This window comes from Apteryx mantelli, chromosome 8 (assembly GCF_036417845.1).
Source record: "Apteryx mantelli isolate bAptMan1 chromosome 8, bAptMan1.hap1, whole genome shotgun sequence".
Taxonomy (NCBI): Eukaryota; Metazoa; Chordata; class Aves; order Apterygiformes; family Apterygidae; genus Apteryx; species Apteryx mantelli.
In genome coordinates, this window is record NC_089985.1 from 14095563 (window position 1) to 14117122 (window position 21560).

A 21560-nucleotide genomic window follows, 5' to 3' on the forward strand; every position below is an offset into this window, starting at 1 on the left:
TCCTCCCGAGCGGGAGCTGCCTTGCCGCCGGGATATTACCCCCGCGACAGGGCCCGGGGCGGCTCGGCTTTGCTGGGGCAGATATCCGCGGCCTCGCCATGCCTGGTGCAGGGTACGGCCTGCAAGCCCGGGTCCGGTACGGAGGCCTGAGGTTTGGTACAAAACTGGGCAGCACGAACTTTCTGCATGTAAAATTATGGGCAGCAGCAACTGCCACTTAGGAGAAAGTGCACACTGAAAGCTGGGGAGGGAGGGGAGAAAGGCAGGCCCGCAGCCAGAACAGGGAGCGCTCACATTCGTTCTCCCTCACGTAGCTAATTCGGGAGGAATTCTGGTATTTCACTGAAAGCTGCAATTTCCAGCTCCCCCCGGCGCTGAACAGTGCTTCTTATCCCTGACCTTGAAACAGCGAGTACTCGCACGGGCGTTTGCTTGGCCTGGTCACAAGCCGCTTCCCTCCGAGCCAGGGCGATATCCGCAGCCGCCCCGACGCAGCGCCCAAGAGATGACACACAGCCGCACGGGCAACCGTCTCTACCTGAAAAATGAGGCCAGCCCAGGAAGGTGGCCACACCGCGGCAGCTGCCTGCGCTCCTGCAGCTGCCTGCGCTCCGGCACGTCGAGGGCGCCTGCCGGCTTCCCCGGGCTGCCGCGCACCCCGTCCCTGCTCTTGCGGGCGCGAACGGCTGAGGCCCTGCAAGCGGGCTGCGGAGGCGGCAGCTCCGCCGGCATGGCGTTTTATTCCCACCCGCTCCCGTTTTCCATCCAGAGGTCACCAGGAGCCAGTGCAGGAACTGTGGCTCTCTGGGCTCTGGCCACGTTTCGTGTAGCTTTCAGCAGGTTTCCCCCGCTGCCTGCCCGGCTCCGGCTGCCCGCGGTGCACGGCACCAGGGCGCACGGGGCGCCAAGGCAGGGAGGCAGCATCGCCGCGGCTGGCAGGCAGCGTGGGCAGCGCCAGCACAGCGAGCGGTGCCAGCTGAGGGATTACCAGGGCTGAGCAGACAGATCCGCAGTATCACTGCTTAAGCGGTCCCGGCAATTAGGGAAATCCCGGCACTTTGACTGACAAAGGCGGGGAGATGGAGCCGCCAGCTAGCCCCAGCAGTGCCCTCGCAGCCCGGGCTGTTAAGAGTGACGATTTTTGTTTCGGTGTCAGCGTTCGCAGGCTGCCTGCCAGCTCGACCGCTCCGGAGTCTCCCTGTGCCCTGGCTGGGAGCGAGCCGCGCGCCCCGGCCCCGCAGGAGCGGTCCCTGTGCCCGGCACAGCGGGGTCTCACGGGCGCAGCCGTCGCAGCAAGGTGCCATTGGAGAGGGGCCACCAGCCGCCTGCCGACCCGTCGGCCACGTGCCGCTGCCACCGCCGCCTTCTCTCCGTTGCAGCCATTTGGCTCCTGACTTTTAAACAGGGGGGACGGTCACGCGGAAATGCGTCCGGGGATTAGGTGGTGCTCGCCTCAACTCTCCACAGAACGCAAAGTATATTTAAAGAGTCTGACCGCTTTCCTGGGTGTCTGTACACGCTAAATCGGAGGTACTTTGCTTTTCCTCTGCTCCTCGCCTTGTAGCAAGCACTGGTTTCACCAGCTTTGCAAGAGCTCACTCTCTCTTTCAAAATAAAATGTATTTTCTTGCTATAACCTTTCTGTGACACTGTTGTGAGTCTCAAGCATTCAAACCCCAGCTCAGCCCACACCCAAATGCCTGACTTAAACCGTAGCATTTTATGCACACGTTAAAACATTGCCTTATTTTTATCTGGCTCTGTTTGGGGGGTCTTTAGGACACACCAGAGTCATATATTGAAGCTTTCTCTTTTGCAAACTTAAGAACTGGAACCTTATTAAAATGGAAGCTGAGTTTCTTACATAATTACAAGACATCAGGAGTTGAGAGGTTTAAAAAAAAACACTAGTGAGCCTTCCAATAAAATCCTCAGGGTTGGCAACCTCGCAGTTACACCACTAATAACTTATCCTGTGGCTCATCTGTTAAAATTCACATGACTTGGCTTTGGTGGTGATTATCTTACCTGCTCGCTAGTCTCGTCTTAAAAAAAAAAAACCCAAAACGAAAAAAAGAAGTGCAAAGGCATTCCTGCATAAATCAGCATTCATTCGCGGGCAGCCCCGCAGGAATGCGCCGCGCGCCCCGAGCTGTTTGTGCTGCCGTGCTTAATCGCGTGGGGAATTTTTACCTTCTGACTTCTCTGCGGCTGCGGCTGCTTTCGGGAGCCCCTGGAATATTTATATCCAGGCTCTCATCCAGGCAGAGCAGCGCAGGCTTAACTCGCCCTGTTTTTTACCAAAGTTGGTCTGACACACGGGATGGCGGTCAAACTGCCGAAGCGTTCCTGGTTCTGGGCACACGACTGGGAAAAAAATTCGCTAATTTGTGGTTGCCCTTAAAGCAGCAGCTGGTGCTGTCATTGCGGTGGTGGGGCAGCTCGCGCCCCGTGCCCGCATGGGCGGCCCCTTCCCAAAGAGCCCCTAGTGCGAGACGCGGGATGAGCGAAGGGCGCGGGACATGGGACACGGGACGAGCGAAGGGCACGGGAAAGGCAATGCCAGCAGGCGCCCGCCACTTTTGCAAGCCCCCGTTGCACAGCCCAGCACGACCCAAGAAAGGGGCAGATCTGTCCTTCGGTTTCCTTTTTCGGTTTTGTACCCCAGTGGCCGTGTTGGCGCGAGCCGGCAGCTCTTCCCGTCGGCCGGCAGCCGCCCGGGAGCGGTGCAGGTGTTCGTGCCAGGCGTGCGTGCCGCCGGGGCCGCCGGGCCGGCTCGGTCTCGCAGGCGTCGGCGCCGGAGGACGGACCTGGCGATGCCAGCCGGGGCCTGGCCTCGACTCTCCGCAGCTGTGGCCGCGTCGGCCGGGGTCCACCGGCATCCGGCATCGCCCCGAGCCGCGGACGGGGCGGAGGCCTCGGGTCGCTGTTGCTCTGGGGAGCACGTTCAGTTTTGGCGCTGCGTGCAAACGCGGTGCCTGCGTGCGTTTTCGGGGCAGAGGCGAGGGCGGGCTGCAGCCGGTGGGGAGCGTGCGTTCTCGCCCGCGCCGGGGCCGCGGAGCCCCATTTCCAGGGCGAGGGGGCAGTGCGCCAGGGCCGAGGCTGTGCCGGGGCACACGGGGCGCACGGGGCGCGCCGCCGAGCCGGGGTGCTTCCGGGGGGAGGGCGCGCTGCGGCGGCTCGGCGGAGGGGAAAAAAAAGAAACAACACAGGAAACAGGTTTATCATCTCTCTGCAGAGCGCCGGGGCTTGGCCGCAGGGGGTTTTACGAGCCATGATTCAAAATCACGCTGGGCTTCTCCCCGCTCACGTCACGCCAGCGAAACCCCTTGGGGGGGTCTGCTGGCCGCCGGGGCGCTGGGAGCGGGGCCGGGGCGCCCTGCGCCTGCCGGGACCGCGGGGACCCCGCCGGGGCCCGAGGCGGGGCGGACGGGACCGGCAGCCTGTGGACGGGAGGTGTCGCGGCTGCCCGGCGTGGAAATGGAGCCGAGACGCGCGGGTGCCCGAGGCAGACGCTGTCTGGGAAGCACGGCAGAGCGGCGCCTGGGGGACAGGCCACAGCTCCCCTCTCCCAGGTGCCGGCTGCGAGGCTCGGGGGCAGCCCGGGGCCCCCCACGGCCCCGGTCCTGGTCTCAGCCCAGCGGTGTCTCCCAGGATGGGACGGGACAGGACGGGACAGGAGGGGATGTGATGGGATGAGAAGGGATGGGATGGGGTGGAGGGGATGCGATGGGATGGGAAGGGATGCGAGGGGACGGGAGGGGACGCGCTGGGATGGGAGGGGACGTGGTGGATCGGGAGGGGCCGCGGTGGGACGGCCGCGGTGCTGAGTCAGGCCCCGCGCGCGCGGGAGCCGCTTCTCTGCAGTCAGCTGCCCTTGGCCAGCCGCCAAGCGCAGCCGCCGCAGCCCTGCACCCTGCCATTGCCAGGGCCTTCGTTTTCGGGCGGCGGAAAATAGACATCCTCGTTTTCTAAAGGTCACTTTGGTGCTAGCGCAACGGAGGAAACAGCCCGGGGAGGATGGGGGAAGGCGGCTTGCAGCGTGGGCCAGCCCCTCGGGGGGGGTGCGGGCTCTCGAGCCTCCCAACCACCCGCAGGGGCAGGGGCAAAGCGGGTGTCCCCCCCCATCAGCTTTGGGGACCAGCGGGTGCCCTGCTGATGGGGGCAGCTGGGACACAGCACCTGGGAGAGCTGATGACGAACTGCCCCGAGAGCGACACCCTGCAGCCCCACGTCGACTCTGAGGGAGGGAGGACGAGGCCCGAGGGTGCTGCAGAGGCTGGAGCCCAGCCCTGCCGCCCCAGCCTGTCCTTTCCGGGCGGTTATTTGGTGGCCAGTGCCACAGGGCAGGCGCTTGGTCTGACGCCGGGACGCTGCGTGCAGCCCTGGGCACCCCCGGGACATTCATTTATGGGAAAGCAGCCGCCAGAAATTATGCAGGGTCAAACACCCATGTGGCCCCAGAGGGAAGATGCTGAATGTGGGTTTTTCTCAAAACCTGCCCCCAAACGGGATTTGTAAGTGTGAGGAGCTGGTTCAAAGTGGGGGAGTAGCTGGTGCCCAAGTAAACACAGAAAGCGAAACCCTGCAGCGCCCGAATGACTGCTGCCTGCAAGCGGTGACAGTGCGGAGAGCATCACCCTGGCCTGTGCCAGGTGGAAACCGGTTTGTATTTGACGCAGCTACGAACACCCGAGCAGCCCGGGCACTGGGCACACGCGGGGGAGCGGGCGGAGGGCCTGCCGGGGTGCGGTTCCAGCTGACAGGCAGGCGAAAGGCTCCCTGGCAGGTCAGCCGGGGGGCTGCGGGCAGGGGAAAAGATAAGGAGAAGCAGGCGGGCCTGAGCGGCTGGCTGGCCCCACACACCCCCTGCCATGGCCTCCAGCCCGACCCCGAAATCCCCCGGCAACATCTCCTTCGGAGGCTGCAGGCTGACGAACTTCTGTCTCGCGGGAAGTTCTGAAAACATTTTCCCAGCTGCAGAGCGAGCCCTGGTTTCAGGCTGGAAACTCCGAGGCGAGCCGGGCCGTGCAGGCGGGGGACTTTCCTTGCTGCCACCTGAGCCCTCGCGCGCCCACCTGCCCCGGCAGGCCCCGCGCCGGTGCCCCCGGGGGCCGTCACCCTGCCTGCTTGCCCCCGCGTCTGCGGAGCGCTGCAGGGCCCTGGGGCCACCTGCAGACTCAGCAACACGGTGGCAGAAGCGCGAGCTGGGAGGCAGCTGCGGGGCCGGGCAGGGGCGGGCTGGGGAGGGCAGAGCAGCCTTCACGCGGCCGCCTCGGCTGGAGCCCGCTGCCAGCCTTCGCTGCCCTGCCGCGCTCCTCCTCTCCACGGTGCCCCACCCACAGCAGGTTTGGCAGCGTCCGGGAACCAGCTCTGCCTGTCCGCTCTCACTGCTCCGAGTTACAGACACTGGAGGAAAAAAAGCCCCTTGCCACCCGCTGCTGGCGTTACCTCCCTGCGGCAGGCTGGGCCACGCACAGCCCCTCCAGCATGGACCATCCTGCAGTAGCACCCACGGTCCCTTTGGACATGGTGATGCCCGGGGAGCCCAGACCAGAGCTGAGCAGCAACAGCAGCAAACGCACCTGAAAGCCAGCAGCTTTTTAAAAAAATCGTTCCCGGGACAAGGCCGCTTACCTCCACGCTCATGAGACGAGCAGAGCCAGGCATGGGTGACCCAGCAAAGGCTGGACCAGAGCCCTTGGGATGCAGAGGGCAACTCAGAAACAGGAATGAGGGGGCTGTGGGGTGTGAGAGTGATGAGGAGGGGATGGGGGAAACTCCCTGCGGAGAAGCATCCCCCTGGGGCTTGGCAGCACAGCCCCTCGTGGCACGCTCTGGGAGCCCTCGCAGGCACGGCGACGCCCGCAGAGCTCGGCCGCACGTCCCCGCTGGTTCGGGGGGTGCACCTGAGGCCTCGTCTGTGGCAGGACACCTGCAGCCCCCGGCCCAGAGAGGCTGCACAGGTCTCCCAGGGGGCCAGAGAATGCGACAAGAGGTGCCCTCAGGAAGAGCTCCCTTTGCTTCCCCAGCCCCGGGGAACGGCTCCACACCACGCGCCAGCTCTGTGCAGGCACTGCCATCTGCAGGCAGCAGCTCTGGACTTTGCCCAGCACCATGCACACAGCGCTGCAACCGCTGAGCGAGGGGTTGCTCTCGCCTAGCAGGGCCTCGCATGCTGCACCACCGCTGCTGCACACCATCTCTGAGCCCAGGGGCTCCAGCACAGCATGGCCTACCGAGATGTCGGTTAGTTCATGAAGAAACCAGCACTGGTTTCTCCCCACAGCCTTGACCACGGGAGCAACTAACACAGACATCTACCACCCACTCCTGCAATCATCCCAGCCAACTTCAACTATAGCGGTCTTCACTAAAAGGCCTTTGCCCTCTTGTACCAGAGAGCATGCAAATATGAGACAGGAAACTCCACACAGCAGAGGGGATTTTTTGGAAGCGTTTATTTCACTGCTGACACTGGGGCTGCAGCAGGCAGCTGCTCACGGGGCTGCCGTTCACTGCAGAAACATCACTCCCCTCAAGTCATGGCAATCCAGGCACGGTCAGTGTCTGCTCACCTTTCAGGACCTACATTACACACAGACCTACATCACTGGGACATTCACCTGTTAGGGACACAACTTACAAAGATTAAAAAATAATACAGCAATCTACAAAGTAACACATGGAGGCACGGTGCAGAAATCAGATGATTTGAGACCAGGTGGCAGAGCAGAGTTGCTAGGTTAATCAGTGGCAGACAAGCGTTAACTGCTTCCCTGCTAGTCCAAAGAGGAGCCAAGCTGGGTAGTGCTCCCAGCCAGGACAAATGTCCTGTTTCCTACCCAGTGGCAGGAAACGCTTTCAGGTCACAGTTTATACTTCCAGAACTGCACAAGATTATGTGCTTTTAAAAGGTGCTGGGGAGCCCTGAAACTTCCTTCTGTGACAGTGCCTGTTTCCTCCCTAGTGACAGAAACAGACACCTGAGTGCAGAAAAGAGTGGAAAGGCCTGAGCTGCGGGTTTTGTTTTTAAAAAAAGGCGGACTGGTAAAATGTTAGTTCTAGCACAGGTGGACAAAAATCACACTATATTGGAACTATACAGATTGGCCCATGAGAAATAAGAAGCTATACACTATTGCCCCACAGTGAGTTTTTCCTTCAGCTACAGTTTCAACTTCCCAAGTGAGGTAGGGAGAGGGTGAAAACAGGAGAAAAAAAAAAAGTGGCATTTCCAAAGGATTCTGCTGTTTTGAAGTTGTTATCCTCCCAAATCCTTCATATAAAGTTAAAGCATTCATTAAGGAAACACTGCCTTTTCCTCACAACAAAATTCAGAGTTTTGGTTTTTGATTGTTTTGGGTGAAAGGAAGAGGGAAAAAGAAAATAAGCATCCTAGAGATGGCAGTTTTGACGTATTTTGGAAAGCACAGTTACAAAGAGGAAGGAAATAACGTAGTGAATCTGCAGATAGAATGGGAAAAAAAACAGAGTGCTGATATTGTCTGCACTGTGCCTGCTCCAACAGCATTTGAATTAAGCACCCTGTTCTTAATCACATGGAAACAAACTCTCATACACAGCTGCCAGGAGAGGGAAAGCGGACACTTACAAACCTGTAGTTTAATTTTGTAGGACTTGATAATATAGAAGCCTTTCATTGCCTTTCCTAGTACTAGCCAGAATGTATTTTTAAGGCATAATTTAACATCCATTTGTTTCTAAAATAATTGAAAGTGTAACAAGCAAAGTTGTCAGACAAGGAAAACTCAACAGTAGCTAGTTCAACAGAAGTGAAAGCTAATTATAATATGTACAGTGCAGAACTTGCCTTCAAACAGGGGAGTCTTGTCTTAAAAAAAAAAACAAAAACAAAAAAAACCCACAACTGCAGATCCAGATTCTAGAAAAGCAAACATTGCCAACACAAGGAATGTTCATTAGAGTCCAGTTCCCACTAGAGCTACTCAACAGGAGGACGTACAGCATGATTCCGCTAAACTGTACTGATTGACTGTACCCAGAGCTCACCCCTAGCAGGGGTGCAGAACTTCGGGAGGTCAAACTCTACAGTCCCCTAGTGCAAACTGTCTCAGAGGAGAAGCCTGTAGTCAACAAGCCTTTATACCTATGGTTAGGATTCACTAAGAGGTGTAGTACTCAGGTGTCACCTAACATTTTTAGGACATTCCCATAAAGGTGATGGTCCTGTGTGGATTCTAATGCACATCCCCGTGAACAGTGTCCTGCACACATACACCTGCCAGGCTACAGGCTTTCCCTCTTCAGTGACTGTAACCAGCTCACAGCCACCAGAATCGCACATAGACAATCAACATGATAAAAAACACAGCTACAGCCGCAAGTTTGGCATAAGTGGAACGCATGTTCAGATACTTCGCATCCTGACGGTACTTCTTGGACAAACTGGACAAGTTGTTGGCCTTGGAATCAAGAGCTGTTAAAAGGAAAGGGCAGAGACGTTAGTCTCAAGATTAACACAAGCAGATGTTCCCCAAATGTTATGTTAACTGACAGTTTCTCAGGAGATGCTGGAAGCACAGTAGTTCCACACAGCAGCATGCCTTGTATTATCTGCAGTGCTGTAACGCTTGCCCTACTAGGATGAGAGCCACCCAAGCCTGTGACACGCTACTGCTACCTGCCGGCTGCTTTACGATGCAACTGATTAAAATCAAATACCCATTGACTCCACTGAGTCAATCTCAGGAGGCTCAGGGATTAGCAAATCCTTCCCTCAGGTATGCTCTGCCTGCTCAGCTGACCAACAGGACAAGGAACTGTATTCCAAACGGCAGCCATTCTCCGTACCTGAGAGTGCCTCTCCTCGCTGTAAGACTTCCTCGATGTTGGCCACCATAATTCTCTGCACATCCTGCAGCTCTGTGTTGATGGAACCCAGGTTCCTCCTTGCCCGGCTGTCAATGTAGAGTTTCTTGGTTTTCTGGATGTAGGTGTCTGGAACAAGAGGTGGCTGTCAGTGGAAAAGTGGATTTCCCCTCACTGCTTGCTTTGCCAAGCACAGGAACCAAATTGTCTCTGGCTTAGCCTACACCCCTCTTCAACTGAGGCACCCCCCACCATCAACTGGAGAGGACTTCCAGCGAGTGGTCTGGTAGACATCAGGGGTGCGCTGCGAAACAGCTCCAGGGTTTCTGGTTAACAATGTTCATAGAAATGCATCCTCAATATGCACCCTCAAATACTGAGGCAAAAGGGTGTGTGGGGTGAGAAACCATTCAGATTTAGCCTAATTCTTCTTTCACTGTAAATGGGAACAACTGGAGTAATACAGCACAAGATAGTTCTTTGGGCTCCTTATTACACTGCTCTGCAGAACCTGCCCCACCAGGCCAGCACGGAGGGACCTCAGGCTAACAGCAAGGCAGGATGGCTGAGAGACCTTGCTGCCGGATGGCCAACAGATCCAGAATCAACAGATCCAGAGTTCTCCTTCCTTCTCCAGCACCCTAGTGGATATTGGCTCCCCCACACTTTGCATCCCACTCCCTTTCATCAAGGGTGCTGTACCGAAAAAGCCCTACTAACCCCCGTTAGCTCCACACCATCTCCTTTGGATGCAGTGTGGAGAGAACGCTCGCCTCGCAGAGAGCAGTCTGGCTGCCAGAGAAATAGAAGCATTGTTGAGACAGCCAACAGACTGCGCACAAACATTCACTGGAGAGAAGCCAAGAGGCTTAAAATAGGAAAACTGAATCAAAGGACATTTACCATTTTCCTACCATTTCTCTACTTGCAAGTATTCCCTGCTCAAAACATCCATTTTTGTAGCGCCAAAAAGAAGCTGAAGTGGCAATTCCACAGGCCAAGCTGGAGAGGATCCCTTGGCTTCCTGTTCCCACCCCTCCAAGAAGTTTTCTAACTAGCCCCAGGGAGAGGGACCTCACCAAATTCAATGAAGGAATAGGGCCTGGAGACCGTTGGCACCCTCTTGCCATGTTGCTCATCAAACTCCGAATGCAAATCCTCCAGATATGCAAAAGCCAGTTTCTTGGGGAACGCAGCTTCACATAGGACCAGGTAACACACCCCTTTCTCAATGATGTAGCTAGAAGAACAGCAGACAGAGCATTAATCAATCAGTTTTGAACCAATCCTATCAAATACAACCCTTCATACTCTTCCTCCTTTGAGGAGACAGATGGAACATCAGGTTCAGGTCTGCTATTGCTTGTATTATGCCTAGAAGCATAGGATAGTATCACACAGGACAAATGATTTAATACATTTCTCTGATTCAGCATGGTGAGAAGAAACTGAAGAGCTCTTTTTCTATGCACTGGGGTACCTCTGGGATCATCATCTCCCCTCCTACCTAAGGACCTTCACATATAGATTAATGGAAGAGGCAGCTGGCAGCCACTCAAAATTAAGAGGGCTTGCCCCTAAAGCACGCAGAGTGATCATGCTGCACACTACAACCGGGTACCTTAACAGGGAGCAAGACTCCTTCATTCCCTTAGGAGTCAGTGAAATGAGCTTATTAGCACAGCTTTCTTAAGCCAAGAACTTAGCTGGCATTGGTAAAACCCTGCTGTCATCTGCGTACTGTAACTAATTCTAGCACGTACCACTCCACTGAACCATTCCCCTGGGACAGTTATTTCAGCCTAACATCAAGATTCTCAGGGAAATGCTATCAAGGCAATGAGAGACGACTCCAAGAGAGAGTTCCAGTTTCCAGTCTCTGGCTCAGATGTAAACTTTTCTACAATGTAATAGTTTCCTTTTCTTCACATAAAATGAGTTTTCATGTAGCCTCAGACCCTGTACTCACTCTAGAGGCCCTCAACATTGACTTCACTGGAACAAAAGTTGGCCTGTGAGTATCACTAGCTTAAAATATATACACACACACACTTTTATTTTTATATATATATATATATATATATATATATACACACACACACACACCTGCAACAAAACTGCTGATTTTGGATTAGAAAAGGGAGGACACCCTCAATCCTTCCGGGCCTTCTGCAATCAGGAGGAGGGAAGCACAAGAAAGCTTGCCAGCAGAGTAGGGAGAAAAGGTGACCGAGCACAGCTCTAAGAGCAGACAACACAACTGGGTACCCAAACTTCACAGACAGCAGGCCCCGAGGTTAGGGCACACAAAGGAATTTGATCTCAGGGTGCTAACCCCCTGACAAGCCACCCAGTGGCCACCAGCTCCCACTTTCCAGTTTGGAGGGCTGGGTGTCCCCTTCCTCCCCAACACCAGCCTGTTGGTGGGGTGTTGCTATTCATGTGCATGACCTCAAAGGCAGCTGGGGAAAAATATCAGCGCTAGGTGGGATCTGATGACTTTGCCTGCAGATTTGCAGCATCCAAGCACGACTGTGCTACCAGCTCTTGGGCTGCGATGTCAGTAGCCTAAGAACTGATGTTGAACCAGGAGCTGCTGTTACTGTTGAATGCTGTTTGGGTTGTTCTGCAGCTGAATGTGCAGAGGTCCAGTTCTCGCCCTCCTCCCCACCCCCATTCCCTACTGCATCTAATTCTTATTTGTTCTCAGAGGCTTAGTCCTGACCTTGTTTCAGGGCAAGTTCCAGTGTCTCTGTCAGCACTTGAGAATAGGGGCTTTTCATTATAATTCAAGTAAAAAGCCTCCTGAAATAACTAATAAAGTGGAGCCAATCTTGAGATTTAGACCTGGCTAGACAGAAAAGCAGTTATTTAGACTTCACTACAACTGTCTACTGTTCTGCATTCCCTACTATGTTTTCCTCCTTATTTGGCCAATACAGAAACAAAGGGAGCAATATTTCTACTAGAACTAAGGTAGCGGAGAAGGCAGATAGTCCTGGATACACTTAGAATGTTTATTATCGGGGGGAATTAAATACTACTTTTATATTACCTTCCTCTGCCTCTCCGCATAATATCATTAAGCGGCAGTCCAATTAGCATGCAGATTAACAGTGTATTAGAAAACTAACCCAGTTATAAGGCTACTGAAGTTAACTAAATGGCTTAAAAAATTTGGTTAATAGATGCATTAAGCCTATAAAACAACTTCCTCCTCCTTCCCACTGTGTTTGCAGCTATCCACGAAAAATCCGAATCCTTTGAATTAAGCATCCTCAACTCGTAGTTTTGGGGCTCAGGATTATTCCTTTCTATTGTCTCTATGGCCTGGGTGCAAACCTTGCCACACTTCAAATAACAACTGACCCACCCCACCCAGAAGCAAGACGCTTCAGTTATAATCCATTATGCAAGGGCATCTGTGCAAGCGCATGTTTTTATCTCCTTTTCATGTCCCTCAGCTTGGACTGCAATCTAACATTAGTTCTACAGTACATCTCATGCCTCGGTTGCTCCCTCACCCTCAAAGACCTCTTTGACAGCTCAGGTTTTCCCTAGATCATCACTTGGAGCTTGATTTAGCCACAGTCATGAACAGAAAAGGTCTTTTGAAATAAACAAAACTTGTGTCAGATAGCAACAGTGTTCCCCGAGAGCCGGAGCAGCATGCTCGAGAGAGCAGTCTAAGGAACATCTTCTGTCGGTACAGCTGTGTTATCTCTGTTCAGGCCAGCTGGTCCTGCCTGGAGCTCTTCAGCTGGATTTCCCAACTTGCTTTTCCCCAATGTGATATTAGATGTCTTGGATTTAACATTAATCTGCCAGCAGCGCAGACAGCAAGCACACCGCATTCTGCCCTGGACTGAAACACAGTTTTGTCAACCTCAGTGAAACATCAAAACAGAGTTCCTGCACAGCTGGATTTCTCCGTTTCACACTGCGTGCATACTTCTGAGCTTTAACACAACATCTGATTACGCAGACTGCTTGGCAATGTATGCACACAAGGGGCAGACATTGCAGTTTGCCACTTACAACTGTACTCCAGATTTCCACACGCCAACTTTAGCTGCTAGATTTCTTATATTTATTTTGGACCTTTTTGAAGCAGAAAAGCTTAATCCTTATAGCCGGTATCAGTGGCAAAGGCCAAGGGTTGTTTTCAGCATGATGGGTTAGCAGCACACACCATTAACCAGCCAAAGGTCAACTAATGACTGACAGCACAGCAGACTACTACATAGGTGCTTCTGTACCTGCATGGCCATGTGCGCTAAGTACTGCAATTGAAAGGGTAGCACAGCTTCCAGATCTGAAATCTGAACATTACATTCAACAGAACTTGCTTCAGCAGTCTTAGTTTGAGCTTCACATTTCATCAAAAATGAGACTTCTCTCTGAACTGATCAAGCTAAAAAATGTTCAGCAACACTTCAGCAAGTTCAGCAATATCCTTAGCCACACTTTTACGTTTTGCACCACAAAACGCTCTGTCCTGGGTTATGCTGCCCTCAGCAGCCAGAGCTCTGATTTGGCAGAAAAGAAGATGTGCTGTGTTAACCAGCATCACAGTCATCAGTCAGCATTATTTTAGACTAAGTCTCAAACTTCTCCCTCTCTTTTCCTCCTTCCTGTAGTATTATCACAGGAGATATTTTTTTCTGAGCTGAAAGTTGTCTTCTTTTCACATAGGTCCTGCCTTAATGTCCTCTCTTAAAAGAGCTATCATTTGAGTGCTTTGCAGCTGTCAGTTGCCTGTGGGCTGACTCAGTACAGAGGGGAGATGCTCCTTTCCCCCCTGCTCAGCCAGCTGTACAACCTTGTTGTTTTTTGGAGCCTGCTATCAAAACATGAACCTGCCCAAATTACCCTGGCTTATCAGACCTGGTGATGTTAAAGCCACTGGTAAGAGGTTCCGGTTTCCTGGGCAGCACAACCAGAACAGCCTTCCTGGACACTGTTCTAGCAGTATCAGAAGCAACACAGCAAGGGATTCACTAGGATCTACAAAGGCTCTTTCCCAAGGCCCCCATAGTCAGACTGATACCCAGGGACACAAGTGACAGTGCAGTGCCAGGGAAACATTTAAAAAAACCTGATAGCTTTCTAGAAGACGCTGAGCAGCACTCCGCAGTTAACTCTGGGAACAATGCCCAAACCGCACCAGCAGATAGGAGCAGCTGGACTATTTGAATCAGTGCCCCATCTGACCCACTATACGTCCCTACTATCAAAGACAACCAGAAGCCAGGGGAGGGGGAAAAAAAAAAGAAAAAGAAAAAAAAAGAAATCTTGTAATAGTTGATCATATGTAAGCCAACCACAAGAAACATTCGCCTCAAAATGTCAGGGCTTTTGCCCCAGAGGTGGCCTATAGCCCTTCCAAAAGCTTCTGTTCTTGTCTTTTCATGTCACTGAGTCTCTGAACATGTAAGGGTCAGGGCACGAGAGTTGTTAAAGGGCCCTTGTTATAGAATCAGAGTCCTAAACTCATGCCTTGCCCTGGATTCGAAGGCTGTCTCCCACTCACTCAACCACAAACGTGCCCCTGCTCACCGGGGCTTGGGAACTGGGAGGGATTTTGCTGCTGTGGAGGCAGCAGAAGTGCTAAGTGTAGTGAAGCTTTGCATGTCACTGGCAAAAGAAATTTGCACAACTCTGCCTTGCTGATCTCATATAGACTTGTTTTTATAACATAATTATTTCTGCTAATAGCATAATTCTGATTCTTGACAAGATCTTGGCCTTGATTAAATTCTCCAGCAATTTGTCTGTTAAGTAATTACATGCCACGGTAAAGAAGCATTTCCTTTTCTCAAATACAAGCTTGCCTGCTCTTATTGCTTTCTTTGGCTGTGAATTCTTCCTCTTTTTACTTTCACTCACAGACCCCTTTCTATTCATTAGCAGTCAAAGATATCTGACCCACTTTTGCTGTAAGTTTTCATTTCTTTATATTCAAATTCCCTTATTTATGTGTTACTGGAAAAAGCCAAAGATGTTCCTAAGCTATGAGTTTTCAGATAGTTTAGGAGATGAATTAAATGTAACCAACACATTTGGCAGCAATGCAACTGAATAAAAATTTGGGGGGGGGGGAGAGGGAGGAGGAGCTTATCAGCTATTAAAGAAATAAAATAAGTAAAAAATAACAACAACAAACAAACAGCAAAGCTGCGTGTGTTTCCGCACGTAGAATTAATGCATGAAAAAGTACACCCTTGTGGGATATGCAGAGAAGGGAGCCTTGTGCAGGAAGAGCTCGCAGTGGTGGTGCCAGCCTGCTTTTAGCGAGCACTTCTCTTTTGAAAGAAGGAAAGACACCAAAGCTACAGGAAATCCACAAGAGGTAAAGAGAGGTACGGGAGGGGGCAAACCCACAAAGAAGGCTTAAGTGAAACAGAATCTACACAACCTACAGCAAAGGCAGAACTAAGAAACGGAATGAAGAGCAGGTGCCAGAAAGCAACGCCAGCGAGGAACCACTTAGACACTGCTCCCTTACAGCATCTGCTGTATTGCAGCTGGCAGGGCAGGCAGGGGAACGGCGCCCCCCCCTCGGACGGCCCAGCCGCTAAGGGGCCCCCAGGCCGCCCCAGAAGCTCCCGGGTGGCGGGGCCGCTCCGCTCCGCTCCGCTCGGGTCCGCCCCGCCGCGGGGTACTCACTGGAAGGCCATGGCGCCGGCTTCGAGAGTGCACCGCGTGGGGGACTGCTCGTTCAGCTTGCGGAACAGCTGCTTCGCCTGGCTCTGGTACTGCTGCAGGTCGCGGCCTGACTGAGAGGGGAGGGCAGGCTGGGGGGGCGGCGGGGGCTCCGCGGGACAGCCGCGGCCCGAGCCGCCCCGCGACGCCGGGCGGCAGCAGGAGCAGGGGCCCCCGCGGCGGCACAGCGGCCGCTCCCCGCCGCCCTCCCGGGCCCGCCGGGCCGCGGGCCCGCGCCCCACCGACGCACCGGGACGGGCCCCCCGCCCAGCCGCGGCGCGGCCGCACCTGCTCGTCCTCCTGCATGGAGGCGGCCAGCGGGAGCCCGTCCGCCACGCGGGCGATCATCGTGAGCAGCACCATCTCCGCGCCCCGCTGCGCTGCGCCCCGCCGCCGCTACCGCCGCCGCCCGCCCCTGCCACGGAGGTGGCCGGAAACCGCCAGCGCAACATCCGGTCCCGCCGCAGGAAGCCGCCCGGGCGCTTCCGGCCCCGCGCCAGCACAGCGCCCGGGCGGCAACGCGATCCCGAGACTGAGGGGCCGCCGCGGGCCGCGCTCGGCGCAGCCGGCGCCGCCGCACCGGGCGGCTCCTGCGGCGCGCGGCCCCGCCCCTGCAAGCCCCGCCCCTGACTAGACCGCGCCCCCTAAGCGAGCCCCGCCCCGTTCTGCCCCCACCCCTCTTTTAAGCCACGCCCCTGCCCAACACCAGCGACTTTAACCCCGCCCACCCAAGACCCCACCCGCTTTAGCCCCTCCTTTCCCCACCGAGGTCACGCCCCTTTCCCTTTAGCCCCGCCTTCCCTCCCCTGAGCCCCTCCCCTTCACGTGACCCCCTCCCCCCGGCGGGGCGGGGCGGCGGCGCAGGCGAGCGGCGGCCCGGTGGGCGCGCGCCAGGCCGGCAGCCATGGCGGCGGCGGCGGAGCGGGGCCGCCTCAGCTTCCCGGGCGGCGCCGGGGCCCTGGGGCGGCCCGTGCCCATGAACCTCTTCGCCACCTGGGAGATCGACGGCTCCAGCCCCAGCTGCGTCCCCAGGTACCGGCAGCGGCCCCGGTGGGCGGGGGCGGCGCCCTCCCCCCGACGGGCCGGGGCGCCCGTGCCCCGCCGCCAGGCCCGGGGGCTGCCCGCCCCCCTTCAGGCTCGGTGCCCCCCTCCCCCCCCCCGCGGGCGTGGGCGCCCTGCCCCCTTGCAGGCTGTCGCCATGGTGAGGGGCGGGTTCCCCCATGGGTGGGGGGGCCTGGGCGAAGCCCCTTTCCCCCAAGCCCTGGCGCGGGCTGTGCGCGGCCGGGCCCGGCGGGGGGCCCTGCGGCCGCGGCGGGTCCGTTAGAGGCGGCCGTGCCCGGCGCGCGTCCTGCGGCAGCTGCCGCGGGCGGCGTCGCTCCGCTTCCCCGCTTCCCGCCCGCTCCGGCGGCTCCGCTCGGCTCGGGCTGCGCGGGCGCCGTGCCTGCCGCGCTCCCGTAGCCCGTCCGGGGGGAAGATTCCCGCTGCGTGCTGTGAGATTTGCCCTTATTGTGCCTGCCCGGAGCAGCCGCAGCTGGGATTGCAGCGTGCCCCAGATGAATCCTTGCAGTGCTGCTCTTGTCCCGTGGGGACGCGGCAGGCGAACAATAAGGGAGCGGGGCCTCCAGCCTGACCTGGCAGCAGCATAAAGCCCATAAACCCCTCAACCCCCTCTTATCTTTTGTGCCATCCAGGCAGCGCGTTAGACTCAGCGGCTGTGTCCCCTGTCTCGCAGGGCTTGCATTTTGCTCATGGGACTGGTAACTATCTCTGTTAAACGTTCCCCAGGGTAGCAGTGCTTTGACAACATGGGCAGGAAGATAGCGTGGGGCAGGAGAAAACCTGAGCCCTGCAATTGCGGAGGATCTTGCTTTGTAACAGCTTATCTGTCCTGGCAGCACCTTGGAGTATCTGTTGTGCAGCAACTTTCTCTGCTTGTGCCTTGTTTAGCCCTTCTTTCCTGCAGTGAGTGGTCTCGGAAGGGGACTGGCACCAAGCGGCACGGGTCCCTTTTCAAGGAGTCCCTTTGCTGCGGAAGGAGAGCCTTTATGGAAGGAGGTGGTGGAATAGCTGGTGCACTTTTGATTTTCGCACAAGCTTTTGGTTCGTGTGAAGTATTCACAACCTTTCAGGGAAAGCGTCTCCACCCATTGGTTCTGGTGGTGTGCGGAGGACAACATAAGCTCTCTTGTAACACTGTTTTGAAAACTGTTCTCTCCATTGCATCCTGACTACAGGAACGTAGTTGGGTTTCTATCGCATCCAACCCCACAATGGTGGTTATTAAAAGAAAAAACAAATGTCCGTAGCTGTCAAGGACTTTCGGTTCTCCATTATCATTTATGCTGATACTTGCAGATATGAAAACTAGCTCACGACACAGCTTGCTTGTTTGTGAATCTGTATGTGACTGGAACTATGCAGCATAAGGATACTGGCCCTGCCTTAGTGTGTAGTGGGGCATGGAGGTGGCATCCTGGCTGCTGAAGTGTCTTTGGGTCAGGTAGGCAGCAGGTTGCTGGCAGCTGGTCAGGGGCCTGGAGGAATCTGGGTGATGCAAAGGAAATGTGGATATCTCTGCAGGTGAGGCAGAACTGGAGTTCAAGGGGGAAAGCTTGGAGTCCTTGAGGCAAGCTGTGAAGCAGGGGCTGGTGGAAACGGTTGGGTTGCAACCCTGCGGCCTGAGACAGTGGTGGGAGGAGTGGGGCAATTGGGACCTGCTGGGAACGTAGCTCTTAAGTAAGAGAGTTCAGGTGTGATGGTGGGCCCCTCTAGTCTCATCCCTCTTATTGCTATCACCTTTGCTCGCTGCTCCTGGATGACCTTTTCTCCTGGAAGCCAGGAGGATAAGCGGACATAGAGCTGTCACGTCCACCACTAGTGACAGAATGACCAGGCCTTTTCTCAGCCCAGCGGGATGTGGACTGCTCCGCATGGGCTGTGCGGACACCTTCCCTGCGCGTGAGAGTCCCTTTGTAAGGGTGCAGTGTATGGCAGGTCTGCAACTGTAGCTGTGCGTGCGCCAAGTGTTTTGTTAATCTAAAATTAAGTCAGAAGCAGATGGCATTGCAGCTTTCGGAGAGACGTTAGTCTGATTGTACGGTAATGTGTGTGCTATGCTGCATGTGCTGGGCAAACAGTGAATTCTGTAGTAGCGGGGGGCGTGCAAAGTCTGGATGCTAAATTCTGCTGTTTCTAACTATTTAACACTGTGTCTTGTGATGCTACATCAGGTTGTTGCTTTGCATTTTATTATAGGCTTTGCACAAAAATATATCGGAGGAGGCAGGAGTTTGAAAACCTCTAAGTTACACTACTGCCTCTGTATTTTAAGTTCACATTGCAATAGTTTTCCTGGGACACAAGGGTGTTTAAGATGTTAAAGACAGAGAGATTGGGAAGAAAACTGTTCTGCAGGAGAAACAATATTCAAAATGAGCATATTGTTCAGGCACACAGCTATTGGGACATGAAAGGAGAGTGGTCAGGTAGTGTGGAACTGCCTTGGTGTCTTCTGAGATTTCCACCAGTTACGAGTTCCCCTCTGAGTCTGTTGACAGGACAGGCCTCTGTGGTTGAGGAGAAGTTTGAACCTGGTGGAAAGTCAGAGGATATGCGGAACAGGGATGTGTGTTTGGGGAGGAAGTGTTGCTTCCTTCCTTTTTTTTGGTGTGATAAATCTTACCTATTTCTAAACCATTTCTCATACGGTGGGTTGGAGCAGGAGGGCCTGGGTAGGAGCAGTGCCTGAAGCAAGCTGTGCCTGTACTGATCCATTACAGTCCTGGGTCTGAGTTACTGTTGTTATTTCTCTTTACCGTATCTTGGGGAATGTGATGTGTTTTGGGATGTTTGTGTGGACAGAGCTTGCCAGTAAAGGGAACTGAAGGCAAAGGACTTCTGGTGGGTTTTACTGTGTGGCTGGTAGGAAGCCCTGAATTGCGTGGGTCCTCATGCAGATGTGGTGTGTGCTTTCCAAATGATGGCTGAGAAATGGACTGTTCGCTAAAACACTGCTTTTCAACAGGGTCTCCCTTGGGGTTCGATTTATTGGAAGTTCATTCAGCTTGGGGGTCTTCAGTAAAATCTGGAAAGCTCTCTTCGTGCCTCTGCAGAGCTTTCTTGTGTGGAAAAGGCTGTGTGTAACCTGAGGAAGAATAATGGTGAAGAGCTGTAACATTATTCTGCAGCAATGTGCTTTGTATGAGCTACAAGCCTAGGTGGTGTTTTGCACTGGTGCTGGTCTCCCTTTCTCTTCTGCCCATTGAAGAAACCATCTAATGTGTCTTTGACATGTGTTTATTCTTCTGGTGATGGCAGCCATAAAAAAACAAAAACAAAAAAACCTGGCAAACAACTGTTGTACGCAGGTTTTCCAGGAGTGTTAGTGACCATAACAGCCCAGCGAGGCAGGATGCTCTGTCCATCCATGTGCTGGGCCAGGCAATGTTGCCTTTCTGGGTGATTAACCTCAGCTAGCTCTGTCTTTCCAGATGTCTGAGAGTCATGGGCACGGCTCTTCTTCTGGTGTACAGAAGTGTTTCTGAAATGCAAGTCCTTTCTTTTAGTCATCCCAGAAATGTGACTCAAACTTTTACTATCTGGGTGTAACTGCTGCATACAAGAAGGGATATGCCTACCTTTTTCTCACTTTTGTGCGTTGAAATGCTTTCCTTTGTGGAAGGACACACACCTGTGAAAACCAAGAATGATGTCCTCACAGCCTAATTGTAAGAGGACTAAACCTTTTTCCTCAGCTTCTCCACACTGAAAAATAGGAATTATTCCGTAGTGTGTTTTTGCTTTTTTGTTTTGTTTTTTTTTTATCCCCTCCTCCAAGCTCTCTTGAAGAAGCTATGGCAGAACACAGTACTGTCCTGTCTTACAGGGAACCTCATGAGGAGATAGCAGTGGGAACCGTGGAGAGGCTCTTTATAGGAAAAGAGTAGTCTAGGGAGAAAGCTTTGATTGAAAGGGGTCTGCTGGAATGAGAGACAGCCAGGATTGGTGCTCCCATTCGGAGTGGGTTTTGCTTTGCTTCCTGCCTTACTTGTCATGTAGTTGACAATGTTCATTTTAAACCTTGAACTGTAAAGTTGAGTATATGGGGGCAGAACTGCACATGGAGCAAATGTGAGCTGATGTCCCTGGGAGATACCAAGGAAGCCCATTTAACAGAGCTGGAAAAAGGCTATGCTGGAAATCAGAGGTTGTTTATCGGGTACTGCCTGAGCATCTCACATGCCAGCTTGCCTCTGTAGCTTGCCTGTTGGGTGAGGAAGCCTGAAGAGAATCCAAGTGCGTCCCCTTGACTTGAACAGGAGGTTCTTCCTGCAGGGATGTGACTGCTCTGCAGGCTGTGGGATGGCTCCATGGGGTGGGGGCTCTTGTACCAGCCCTGGTGAGGACATTCCCAGGGCAATGGAAAATGAGTGGGGTGAGGCTGTGGATTCACAGCAGCTGAGATGATCCTAACAGTTTGTTAGTGCCCCAGGCTGTGTGCTCCTCTCCCTGTGTCAGCTCCCATCTTCTCAGGATGATCTGTCTCACTATCAGCTTCCTGTGGGTTAATGAGCTGCAGTGGCTTGCAGAGGGGTCTGAATGCCAGAGCATGTAGGGTTAACAGCTCGGATGTGTGACCAGGAGGTACACAGCGAGGACTGGGACCTCCTGCTCAACAGCACCAAACTCTTGGATCAACCTGCTGCGTCTTGTGGAGCTGCATTCAAGCTTTGCGGGACCTGCTGGGGCACGGAGCCAGTCTAGCAATCTGCATGTCTGCACCCCCATGTGGTGTACGCTCCCTTTCCCAGCAGAGCACTGACGTGGTTGTGACTTGCATGGCATGCATGGCTGGCTGTTCTCCATGCGGGGTTGCAGCAAATGCCTTCAGAAGGGAGAGGCTTTGTTTCTTGGTACGAAGGATGTGTGCCTACGCTGGAGACTGGAATTTCGTTTGGCTGGTAAGTGCGTGTGCTTTCTGGCCTGGCTCAAGCAATGGCGAG

General features: G+C 54.3%; 2 protein-coding genes across 6 annotated transcripts in view; one reads left to right on the forward strand and one right to left on the reverse strand.

Moving 5' to 3' along the window:
* Positions 1-6444: 6444 nt before the first annotated feature.
* SEC22B (SEC22 homolog B, vesicle trafficking protein) lies at positions 6445-15997 on the reverse strand. The gene is made up of 5 exons (XM_067300721.1): positions 15847-15997; positions 15523-15632; positions 9933-10093; positions 8836-8982; positions 6445-8461 (listed from the first exon to the last, which is right to left on the reverse strand). Exons 1-5 carry the CDS (start codon positions 15919-15921, stop codon positions 8307-8309), a joined length of 648 nt encoding a protein of 215 aa, XP_067156822.1. The 5' UTR covers positions 15922-15997; the 3' UTR covers positions 6445-8306.
* A 450-nt stretch (positions 15998-16447) lies between these two features.
* Positions 16448-21560, forward strand: part of PACS2 (phosphofurin acidic cluster sorting protein 2) — an 84969-nt gene continuing 79856 nt past the window's right edge. For 3 of the 5 annotated variants that reach the window (XM_067300724.1, XM_067300722.1, XM_067300725.1), the window contains exon 1: positions 16463-16590. In XM_067300724.1, the coding sequence (XP_067156825.1) occupies positions 16463-16590 (128 nt within the window). Of the gene's footprint in view, positions 16591-21560 lie in introns of all 5 variants that reach the window. The other 2 variants (XM_067300726.1, XM_067300723.1) reach the window with 2 other exon arrangements.